Source organism: Thermobia domestica, chromosome 13, assembly GCF_964235325.1.
Source record: "Thermobia domestica chromosome 13, izTheDome1.hap1.1, whole genome shotgun sequence".
Classification (NCBI taxonomy): domain Eukaryota; kingdom Metazoa; phylum Arthropoda; class Insecta; order Zygentoma; family Lepismatidae; genus Thermobia; species Thermobia domestica.
In genome coordinates this window covers 17,601,773-17,614,937 of record NC_137466.1, presented here as the reverse complement: position 1 = coordinate 17,614,937, position 13,165 = coordinate 17,601,773, and the positions used below count along the sequence as shown (strand labels likewise).

Genomic DNA, 13,165 nt, shown 5'->3' with positions numbered 1-13,165 from the left:
AAAATGGTCCTGTAGTCATCTCGTGAATGTAATAGGAGGGCGTTGCATGTAACAGCGAGGACGTCAGATCTCGTGCGAGTTGTATGATAAGAGGATGAGTAATATATGAGACCTCGGTACATTTGATCACGACCAGATTGTGGGGCCACTCCTTCTCTGAAATCGTGTGCTTTCCAAAACCCACCGATCAAGAGTGTACCATGAGTATGTGGATTCGGACCGCAAGGGTCAACTGTCGAGGTGTATGACACGTTAGAGATCACCGTCGGCTTCCTCAGAAGTAAAAGCGCATAGGTGGCCACAGTGCAGTAGATCACTCGTCAAAACAATGCTGAACAACAACGACGTGTGAACAGCCAAACTATCCAAACCATCTCTTCGGCATGGATTACAGAAGCAAACATTTCAGAGCGTACCTCTGCTCAATACGTGGCAGCACACAAGGTACACGACTGACGCGGGTAAAGGAACACTGCCATTGGACGGTCAAAGCATGGAAAAAGGACACCTGGACAGACGAATCGAGGTACGAGTGCGTTGACAACCACATGAGGCAATGAATCCCTCTTGCCAGAAGGATACAGTTCAGGCCGGTGGCAGTGGTATCCTCGTATGGCGACTGTTCACGTGGGATGATATGGGACCCCTGGTACATTCGACAATGTCCCTCACCAACGAACGTCACAGGAACCTGGAAAAGATATTCCCGGTTGGAGAATGCTGATGATGGGATGTTGAGTTAGTTGTTGCGGGACAATGTGGTGGAACATGATATAAATTCCCAGAATGGCTATGGCATATGATAGGAACCTTTGATGTGGTGAAGGTGGGAGCTGAAGTTGAGATATTACATACTTTGCTAGATTTAATGTATATCAATCTCGAGACGTCCATTATCAAACTCTGTTATCGACCTCCAGAACGATGATTATGTGGTTGGAAAAGGAGCAGGTGAATCTGACTGGAAACTTGTTGTTTAGAAATTGAATTATCTGTTCCGTTGCTACTTGGCTTTGGACACATATTGGGAAAATGTCTATAAATCAACATCAGAGGAAGGCGCGACGACGCTGAGCATTGGTTATTTCAGTTGTGTCATGAGTGGGCCATATGAGTGCTCTGGTTTGAAGATAATGTTAATTTCAAATATGAAATTGTTCTCTGCAAAGATAAATTGAATTACGAATTTTGTGCTGAGTTTTTGAACTACTTCCATGCAACAACTTTTTTTAACAATAAATATTAAATCAACTAAAGACACTATTACGGGCACCAGAATTCCTCTTGTATCCCAGTTGTAGCTATAGGATTGCTTACACTTTATAGTGGTTCTCCTTCGTAGCTAAAAGCTGACGTGTAATTTCTAGATTATGTGAGAGACAGAGAAAGAAAAAGAGGGAAACTAAAAAGTTACATGTGAAAATTGATCTACAGCACTGAGTTCTATGAAAATACATAAACAATTTCATCCATATATAAGAAGTTTGAGAAGCAGAAACAGGGATTCTCCTTCCTAATCAAATTTTGAGATTACAATTATCGATTATTATTTTACTTTCTGACCTGATAAAAAACTGACGAATCAAAGTTCTTCCCAATATGCATCAGGTCAAGACTAATCCCATTCTGAGCTATATCAGATGCTTTCTGTCTGGCTTGAGCATCTAGCTTCTGTCTATCTTTGGGTTTTGCATCACTATGAGGGTTATCTCTGTTGGTGAACAGCATGATTTTCCAAGTACTATATTTGAACTGGCTGTAAAAGTAGAAAATAATATTAGTTCAAACACGATGAATGAAAAAAAAAAAAAAAAAAAAAAACTTATTATCTAACAACTAGAATGTCTTAAAAATCGTCACACAAAGAAAATAACCTTGCTCTATTCTGTCAGATAGAGGTACAGAATGATTTTGACGAAAATCGAATCCATTTCAGATAATCCTCTGAGCTAGATCTAGTAGTAGACCCGGGTTCGATTTCCGGCAGAAGCTCATCTAGTTTGAAATTCACGTTAAGCTGTAGTCCATGTCTCATATAGCATAACTGCTGAACGAAATGCTGACCCCAAATCAACCACTCTGGTTGTTGTATAGTTTTGGTAACAAAAACTGAGACTGCCTTCGTAAGGCTAAGTCCGAAGAAATGACTCTAGATCCTTACCAATTCTCTTAGGTCTAACTCATTACCCTCCATTTTATCGCAGACAGGGCTAGAAATTGAACGATAGTATTACTGTATGCATACCGTAATTTAGTTGACTGCATAACCAAAACATAGCAACTATATTGGAAATAATGTAATATTAAATCGCAAATTTGGTAGATGTCAAATCACGCTAGAACGACTTAAGAAAAGGAGAGAAATGGAATGAGGAGCAATATCATAACTGCCAATGACTATGATGACTAACCATCTATTTCGTGTGTTTTGCTAATTGTTTCACTGACAATCCGAGAATTCTTGTAACATGTCCTTGTCTGGTGATCCTTCTTGGAGCCAAAACCAAGGAGTATTTTATCACAAGTCCATTGAAATTAGAACGGTACAAGCAATAAAATTTTAAAATATTCTTTGCTTTCTTGGGAAGATGTGATTCCTACTGTTCATCTGTTGCATAGGAGATAGAGAGGAAAGTGGGTATTTATTTCCAGAACTTCTGTCTCAAGGAATTAAAATGATGTTTACTTGCAGTATCAGTACCTTAACACTGTAAAGTTGTATGTTAGAAGATAAAAGAACAGGAACCTAAATCAAAATTTGAATGACCGATATAGGCATATTTTGTTGCACATACCGCGACGTTTTTCCTCCTTTCCGGGCCCTTAAAATAATCATTCTTTTCAGCGAATAAAGTAGTTTATTACTTATTTTCTGTTATATATATATATATATATATATATATATATATATATATATATATATTAGAGTAACTTCAATTAATTCTTGAGAAAATCTATTGCAAGTTAACTATCCAGTTGATAAAAATAAAATGCAAATACTGATGTGAAGGAAACTTAAATTAAAAGTTGTATTAAATATATTTCATAACATCTATTTTTAAATTAAGACCCCAACAGACTATTTTAGGGAGCCATAGTAGCTCAGTGGTAGAGTGCTCGCCTCTGTTGTGAATTCTTGGTTAGATCTCCGCTTGCTTCAGGTGGGCTTATGGTGGACAATCACCTTTTGCGTGGAATTTATCGGGATTTTGCCGTTTCCTCCTACCTTCTTCAGTTCTACCATTTCTTTCATTATCATCACGGACTTCCTTAATTTCGAAGCATATTCGTGGGAGGTTGAAAAGAAAGAAAGAAAAATTTCATAGCAACACTACTTTCTTGTAAGACGAGCAATTTAATTTAATGCAATGTTGGGGATGTTGGGTTGTTTCATAATATTCAAATAATCCTTACTCATTTTAAAGTAATAATATTTTTTAGAACTGAAAGAGAGATTCTCATATTAATTCTTCTAAAACCATGCCTTCTTAAAATTTCAGTAAAATGACTCACAGACTTTGAAATTGATCGTTGTTTTCAAAATATAGAAAGAAGGAAGTTTACAGAATGTCGTCCTATTTTCTTTACTGTAAAACGTCTAGCCAGGACATACTTTCGAAGGGTGAGATAACATAATATCCTATGTGCGCCGTTTATATTATCAAAACGTTTCGAGATTAGTTCTGTAACACATCAACAGATGGCAGCGCAAGGCTTTCCGTACAGGCATAGAAAGCACCGATCTTCATAAGTTAGTGTGCCAAGAGATTATCCTGTGTACATCGAGAGCTCTCGCAGTGCGTTACCACGTCTGCGATTTCATCATGGAGAACAAGTTAGAACAACGAGCGAACGGGAAATTGTGTCAAACTAGGCAAATCCGATACAGAGACGCTTGACATGTTTCTGTAAGTGTCCGGCGATGCTGCAATGAGTCGTGCTAGGTGTTTTGAATGACACGTGCGCATCTAGAGCAGAATATCACTGGAACACGACAACCTTCAACGAGCATAACACCCAAAAATGATGAAACCATTCGGAAATTTGTTCATGAGGATTGTCGCAGAACAATCAACAACATTGCGCTATTGTCGATGTGTCATACGAAACAGTGTGTGGGCTGAAATTCAGACAGAATACTTTTTTTTTTTACAAAATCTAGAGACATCATAAAAGGGCTTTATCCTACGGGGTCTTAAGCTTTCTGCCAAGAATTCAATATTTCACGAATCCCTTAATTTAAGAGATGAAATTCGGCATACAGACTCTTCATTAAAAACCAGGAAATATCCCTTTTAGCACTTTCGAAACTTCGCTCTTATGGGGGAGAGGGGTATCGTTTCTATAGTATTCAAACTTCTCTCTTTATTCAGAAAGTGACGAATGTAAAGGTTTGTTTAAGTTGGAGGTGTGGAATTTGGGATGTAAGCTCTTAAATGAAAGTAAGGAAATTTGCTTCACGGTTTTAAAAACTAAAAATTATTTTTACAAAATCAGCTCATCAAGGGCCAATTTTTATACGCAATTTTCCCTTTCTCTTCTTTATTTGGAAGTACTAAATGAAAGAATTTGTTTAGGATGGAGATGTGACATTCCGTTAAAAAAAATAAAAAAAAAAATAAAAATAAGCGAATACATATTTCAGTTTGTCCCTAAAACTTTTGTCCCTAAGGATGAAAAGGAGATCATTTCCATATCGAAATTTTCTTTCTTTATTCAGACAATGCCCAATGGAAGGATTCTGAAGTTGAAGATGTGAAATTCGGCATAAAACTTTTGATTGAAAGTAGGGAATACATGTTTCAGAGATTTTGAAATTCCGTTTCTAAAGAGGAAAAGGGGAGAATTGCTAGAATATTTATATTTCTCTTTCTTTATTAGGATAGCTTAAGTTGGAGATGTGCTCTTCAGTATACAATCTGTTCATTAAAAATACTTGATTCAGCACTTCAAAAGAAGTTGCAATGTACTATATATTACATAGCTGTGAAATATTTATAAAATTCTTGTATTCAAACATGAATGCTCTTTGTCAGTAAAAAGCAATTTTTTATTTTTATTTTTTTAAAAAGTTTGCGTGAATAGGATTTGAACCCACTGGTACGCGAATTCGTTACGTTATCCACTAACACAAGAGCGCATGTCTATTAGCCTCTTCCGTTTGTTTCTGTTACTATTTTGTTAACGGTGTCTTTCCATAAGCTTCAATATCGTATCGTGTAGTATATCATTTTTTGACTTATTTTATTTTATTTCATTTACTTATTTATTTTTTGTCATATTTTACGATTGTTTTTCACATGTTACTTGAATATTTACTTGGAGGCAATGTCCATTATAGTCTATTTCTGTTAGAGAATACGGATGCTGCTCTCTAACAGAATAGAGAGAAAGTTGATAAGACTCTGGAAGGCAGTTTAGGTTTTTGTGACCAGAAGTGTACAAAGATCCAGGAGGATTACAATAGAGAACATCCGCATAGGAAAACGATTATAGAAGATGACGCCGTGGACCAACTAAATAGCACCAGGTTTCTTGGATTTAACATCAGTAGGATCACTTGAATTTATATATATATATATATATATATATATATATATATATATATATATAAACAAAAAGTTACTTACGTTGGCTACCTGAAAAGTCGTGTTAGTGTGTGTTTTCAAATACTGCATGCAGTACAGGCTGGAAAGATTAAATGCATTTACATATGCATTTGCCACAACGGATGATATATTGAACATCTTTTGAAAACTTGTTTCTAACAAGCCTACTTTGGTTTCTGAATCCTTATGAAATAGCGACTTTTGAATTATCCCGTGCTACAAATACATCTGTATGTATGTCGTGTTGTAAATATTCCTCTTATACTTTCTGCTCCGACATTCAGGATTTATTTTTATACTTGTACTGTATTTCATTCAATTTTATCTATTCAAGTTTCGAATTCTTCGAAACTCTTTACCTTCTTATTTGCTCTCTCATTTAAACGAGTATTTGCTGCCTTCACTCATCACCTTATTTTACGCAGAAATTACTTTCATTCACATTTTATTTGATAGCTTTACAAAATAGACATAATTTTAACGTGATATATGAGTTACACAGAGAAACGTTAATTAAATTAACTAACTGAAATTAAATAATTTTCACGTACCTTTGTGTATTTTTATTTTCAGAATCCGTATAATTTCAATATCTCATACAATCCTGATATCTTCAACAGAGCAGATGTTACCTTTTGAGCAGTTAACCGAGTGAATAATTACATGCTACTTCTCGAATATCTTCATCACAGATATTAGACTTTTCAACTTCTTAACGACTTTGTAAATATTCCCAAGAACTCAACTACTCACTAGAAAAATACACTGGTAAACTGCTTAAGGAAATAATAAAAGTATTTTCCTATAAACGTGCAGTATATACAAAATATTGTCATTATAAATAAGAGTAGCCAGTCACTGTATTAATACATTTCTTGCACTTATGAAAAACTGCTAATCTTCCGGTGTGACGCCCACACTGACAAAGATACCAGGATTTTATAAGGTATTGAAATAAGGTTTCTAAAAATAAAAATACGCAATGGTACGTGGAATTTAATATTTATTATAAATAATTGCGTATTACAGTAAATACGAAAAGTTCAACTAACAAACCTTTTTGAAAACATTGATTGACAGAGCCAAAGAGCTTCCGAAAGGGCATAATTATTACTGTGTCCATACTTGCTGTCAAAGTCATCATAGGTAGGTGCTGCAAATAAGGAAAAAAGAAGCTTAGGATTAAAACAGTTTATTAAATATTGTTCGTTCTGCACCACTTTTCAACATGAAACATCGTTTTAAATCACTCATTTTACACAGCACTGCTTTAATAGAAGTTCCCTAAATTAATTTGAAAAGAGGTTCCTTTTCCTAAGGCGGGTTTCTTACTTATTTAGAGAAATAATTTCTTCTTGATTAATAAATGATCTTCGAAAGTGTAACATATTTCAAAATTATAGATGCTAATGGAAATAAATAATGAAGTTATGGCACAATAAAGATTTAAGAAAAATGCTAAATAAAAGTTTGAAGAAAATAATAATGTTGAAGTAAGAACTTTGGTACACTGATATGTAACTAAAGGTATAATGTATGTTAAATTTTAAACAAGGTACAACATAAAATCCGTCTCTTGATAAGAGTTACACATTACAGTGTTCAAATGACGAAGTAAGCAATACCCAGAAACGTTACGTACTACGTTCTTAGGTGTCAAATAGTGAAGCAATGCACTGGTGTAAAGTCTGGATGTATGCAAGTAAGAGCTGAAAAGCACAAGGTGATTCGATGTACACGAAAGCAAAAACTTTCCTTTACATTGATATATTTTATACCGAATTTCTTACTGCGAACGACTTACTGAAGTCGGCAATGCGCTTCATGACATACACATATTTACCCTTGATATCGCATTAAAACCTACATAGTAGCTGTGGAACTTCCAAGGAGTTACAGTTTTTGTATACTGAAGTATTTTCGTAGGTTTTGTTCTCAAATGTCATCATTCCATAGTAAAGTTAATAAATCAGAAAGGAGACACTGTGATGCTTTTCCGTGACACAGGAATGGAAGAAAGCATTCCGTAATCCAATATCAATCAATGCGTTGGTAGTTTACCGGATCTGATAATAACAAGGTTTATGTTCTGAAATTAAGTCTCTAGTTACTTCATTTCCTTTGTTACGATGTATCCGAATACTCCATTTTGTTCTTTTAGACATATAAGTAGAGCAAATAAATATGGAAAACAAAATAAGTATAATACGCAACAGTATTGCAAATTTTAAGAGTAATTCTCCAGCCTTGCTCCTTCATCGGAGTAAATCGGATCGGAATGTTTTACAAGTTACCGAAATACAATTTTGTATTCTATCATCATTTTTTAACTTGAAAAATAAATTATAAAAAGTTAAAATAAAAAAGTTAAAAAAATAAATAAAAAATAAAAAATAATAATTACAAAAGAAAAGTACAATACAACGAAACCAGACATTTAAAGACAAAAGCGTCAGAGAATGTTATAATTAATTCAGTCGCACGAATAAAAGTGAAAATATTTCACGAAGACTCTGTTTCTTGTGGTCATATCACAATAATAGGTAACGTTGCAAATATGAACACACACAAAGAAATACGAAGAATGATACACCACTCCATACTAACTGACGCCATTTGACACATTGGCACGGAAAATTCCAAACGAATAAACTACAAACGCACGCTCCGTAATCACAAAACACATACGTGGTGTGTTACAATTTCGATTACTTTTGGGTATCCTTGCGTACTTACATTTGCTTTTATAGCAGCATCCTGGTAATTATTGTATATGGAGTGTTTCTGCTCTTGTGTTTAGCTGTATAACGAAATTTAGTTCTAGTGGGAATACATTAATAATCGCTCTCACCGTAGAACGTAAACTAACATAAGTGTGAACTAACGTGGAAATTATTAGTTTAAATATTTAATGTTACTAAAAGTAAACAAGTTTTAAATTAGGGAATTTTTGGAGTATATTAAATATTTCCAAGTTCCAACAGTTTATAAGTTGGGTTATGAGTGATACAATCATCACTATATCTGGTTCTCGAGACTATCGTTTACTACTTCTTAATTTAAATAGCTCTCATTTCCCAATGTCGATATGCTAACACTCAAAATTTTGTGTATCATTGGTATTCGAAAGAGGAAAAAAGATAGCATGCTAGAATCGCAGATATGTAACTCGTTAAATTTGGCAGCTGATGCAGTCTCACTTACAAGATTTTCTTTATGTAAAACTATACACAGCTTCTCAGTAGTTTATCAGTTTCTAGAAGCCTATCCTGGAATAAAAACTGACATTTTCTTTTAAAACTGTTTACACAATGTTCATCAATACCGTAATATTTATCAAAGTCATACATAGTTTAATGAATACTCCGATGTTAAAGAGCACTTACATTCAATCATTTGTTCCAGCTGCTTTATTTTTTCTGCTCCTGGTCTCTCTAATTCTTGTAACAAAGTAATGTGGTTGAAGTTATTTGGATTTTCTGTCTTTTCTGTACCAAACAATACAATTCCCATTAAATCACTATCTGATGTCACTATTCTATTGAGCATCACATCTCGGCAACACTGAAACAAATGCATATAGATTCTTAAAAGTCTACCAATATTTAGAGAATTACTCATGTTGTTAAGAAATTTCGGTTCTGTACCTTCAAGCACATTTCCACATCACTTTTGATATACGGAACAAAGTTTAATACATCCTAAAACAGACTTACCTATCCGTATGTTGCATCAACTTTGGAAATGAAGTTTATGGGTATGAAATTCATAAGCCAGACATCTAAATATATCAAGTAGTGTATATTAAACTCTAGGAATCATAATATAAAGACTGCATTTTAAAACGAACAGAGTAAGAGAGAGAGAGAGAAATTTAATATATACAATATTACATTATTTCTGAACGAGTAATTACTTTCTTTCTGTATACTCAACGTACTTCTGTTTCTTACGGAGATCTACCACAAGAACATTGTGTACGGATAACTTTTTAAATTAATAACTTGGAAATATACCTGACGATGGGTATGCGTTTTTGTTTAGGACTGCGTCGATAACGATTTTGAAGCAACCTATGGAATACTTCTTGTTCCTAGGTGTTGCTGGTTAGCAACCTTCTTTGCTAATGCGCGGGGAGTTTCTAAGTCTCTTCTAGAATTCCACAGCAAACGAGGGAATTTTGCGATGAGAACATTTACTCTCAATTCGAACAGTGTAACGCTGAGTACCACAATAATTTTTCAGATAAGGAAGTGTAATTTTGCAGCGGATAACATATATATATATATATATATATATATATATATATATATATATATATATATATATATATATATATATATATATATATATATATATATATATATATATATATATATTATTTTTTAGATTTTTTATTTTGATTTGTTTATTTATTATTGTTATTAAAAACTGTATTCAATAAAGAAGATATATTACACATTCATACATTCATTGAAGAATTATCATATCTGGATCCTTTGCGTTTTTAATAATGGAAAGTGTTATATTCTATGTGGATAACCAACTCGCACAACAGAACTGTAAGCAAGTCAAGGGTTTGCAAAGTATTGTGGTTCATAGAGGAGATAGCATAGTTAACTTGTAGGTGCTTGAGCAAAGTAGTGCAGAAAAATCAAATAGTTACACCCACAAAATAAAGTCATGTATGAGCAACAACTTATGAGCCTATTAGTACTAAACAATAAATAATATTAATAAAAGAAACTTAAAGATAAGTGATCTTGTGAGTGTAAATTGATCTTAGAATGCTGTAAACTTTTTTGAGAAAGACTACAGGCCAAAGACCTATTAATGAAACAAATTCGAGTGATATCTAAAAGGTAATACTATTATACAGGTATAACCCTCTATAGTAAAAACAAACAAACAAACAAACAAAAAATTAAAAATAGCAGGATATCAATGGCTTTTAAAAATACAACTACAAATTCACATTAAAGAGTAACCTTTCGAAACTGATGCTATGAAAATTGTTATTAAATATGCAAATAAAAATTTTAATTAAAGAAATAATCGTACTTAATGGCGACAGTTGAGGAAAAAGAAAACGATGAATCTGCATATCAAAAGAATGTAAAACAAACATTTTTAACTTATACAGTATACTCCTGATTATGCAATATATATATATATATATATATATATATTAATTCGGTCAACTGTTTTTGCTTTTTCGTGTTAGAATCATCATAGTAATTCTGCCATTATTGGGAGGTCACTTGCCGCAACTGAAAAGCCTCCATGCTCCATAGTCTTCTGCTAACCTCTTCGTCTTCATGTATGACTTTTCTGTTTTGATATTGTCCATTAATTGTAGTCTCCTTCGACCCTCACTCTTTTTCCTGCCACCATACAATCTAGCACGTTTCTCACGATACAGTTCCTTCTTAGCCAATGTTCCAAGAAGTTTCTCTTCCTTTTTTTTAATAATATCTAAATTGTTCTTTTCTCCTCCACTATTTGTAATACCCTCTCATTAGACATGATTAAAGAAAAAATTATAGATGAATTATGTTTATATTTGAAATGACGAACTTAATTTAACATTTAAAAAGATCTGCAAAACAAAATTTAGAGAACATAGCGGTCTGAAATGCACGAGAGGTGCTTATTGAAATTTCCCCTGACTCGCTTACAGTTGACGGAGATAAACGAAATTTGGTACAGACATTAGTACTTCTCTATATAGGAACCTCCAATGGCTACATATTTTTGTCATCGCTTTATGCTCTTGTAGAGACCATGTTTGTAGAGTCCGTAATGTTCCAGAAGCCATGACTTGTCCTCAGGAATCAGTGTTTCATCGTCCTGGAAATTCAGTCCCTTCGAAAATAACTTCATGGTTGGAAAGAGGTGAAATGAGATGGTTAGGGGGTATGGGGATCGGGAAGATTACATACCCGCAGGATCACGCTTCTGTCTGGGCAATACCCGAGTTGAGACCTGAAGCACTGTCTTGAAGGATGCAGACACTTTTGATCAGCGTTCCACACCTTTTGGTTTTGATCGAATCCTGTAATTTTTGCAGTAGTGAAGCGTAGTATGTCCCTGTAATTGTGGTATCCTTCGCCAAGAAATCCATCATCATTACTCCATAGTGGTGTCACGAAACCTCTTTGACGTCGTCCTCTTTGAAGTCGGTAAGTATGCATGCTTCCATTGCTGAGCCTTAGTCTCTGGATCGTTAAGAACTCACGTTTCATCCTGAGTTATTCGTCTGTTAAAAAATAAAATTTAAAAAAAAAAAATTTAAGTTTTCGTGGTACAGGGTCAAAAGTTCCTAGGAGCAAGTGACTCGTTCCTGTTCTTGGAAAGGTATCACTAGTCTTTCCTAAATAAACAAACGCTGAACACAAGAGAAGCACGGAATTTAATCATTAGAATACAACAAATAGCAGCGTGGTATGTACACTACGTGAAGGAGCTCGGCATATATGAAATAATATTTTCTCAATTAGTATTGAAACCTGAAGTCTAGTACATTTCTACCGTCTAATATTAGTAGAGAGATGAGGGTGGAGATGGAATATATTCTCGGGACGCTTAACTGATTGCAAAAAATAGCTTCTCGACAACTATTACCGTTTTAACTCTATAGAAATCGAAGTTAGAACTGCAAGTGGTTGATTTCTGCCACTTTCAGTTTAAATAGAGGGTTAATAGAGGAGATGATAAATATTTTTGTAACGCTAATCGATTTTTAAAAAATCGCTATTTCTTTTCAGTTTTCCTCTACGTAAATCAATATTGAAAGCGGAAATTGTAGTGGAGTTCTATCAATTTCGGTTTTAGTAGAGCTTTACAGAGGAAGTCGGAATGTGTTGTTAGGACACTTAATCGATTACAGGAAACTGCTAGTATGACCCTATCTATGACTGTTGTTGTTCTATAGTTATCAACGTCAAAACTGGTAATGGTTCATTTTTCCATCAACGAACTCAATTCGTAAATGTTGACCTCCTACATCGTGGCCAAAACTGATTATCCATCAACTAGTTCTTGACATTTTTTGTCTCCTTGACACATATACACAACGCACACACAAGGTAAACATGTACTCATACAACAGTAGAAATAATAGACGTGTCAACGTACCATATTTGAGATTAACAAAATCACAAAATAGCTATGAAGCCACGAGTGTGAAATTGTATAATAAATTACCTATAGAACTGACACAACTACCTTTGGGTAGCTTCAAAAATAGATTATATTCTTGGTTAGTAAAAACACCATTTTATTCAATAGATGAGTTTTTTGAATACGATAATATTTAATTTTTGTAAGGTTATTGTTATGTTTACATATTTAAGTTATGTTATTGTGGTGAACTTTAATACTTTAGCACTTATTGTAGATAATGAACAATCACTATTGCTGTACATTATTGTAGTAAGTTATAATTTGACGTTGTCTATGGCTATGTAGCTGATTCGAGAATAAAATTTATTATTATTATAAAGGAGTTTTAATAATGGAAAATCTTGAAAAAGTTTTTATCAATCAGTGCACAG

General features: G+C 33.9%; 1 protein-coding gene across 2 annotated transcripts in view; it reads right to left on the bottom strand.

The window, feature by feature from the left end:
• Window positions 1–13,165, bottom strand: part of Irbp (Inverted repeat-binding protein) — a 105,133-nt gene that overhangs the window by 48,658 nt on the left and 43,310 nt on the right. For both annotated transcript variants that reach the window (XM_081735500.1, XM_081735499.1), the window contains exons 3-5: window positions 8,996–9,173; window positions 6,666–6,762; window positions 1,564–1,756 (exon numbers count right to left, since the gene is read on the bottom strand). In XM_081735500.1, coding sequence (XP_081591626.1) covers window positions 1,564–1,756; window positions 6,666–6,762; window positions 8,996–9,173 — 468 coding nt within the window. The remainder of the gene's footprint in view (window positions 1–1,563; window positions 1,757–6,665; window positions 6,763–8,995; window positions 9,174–13,165) is intronic.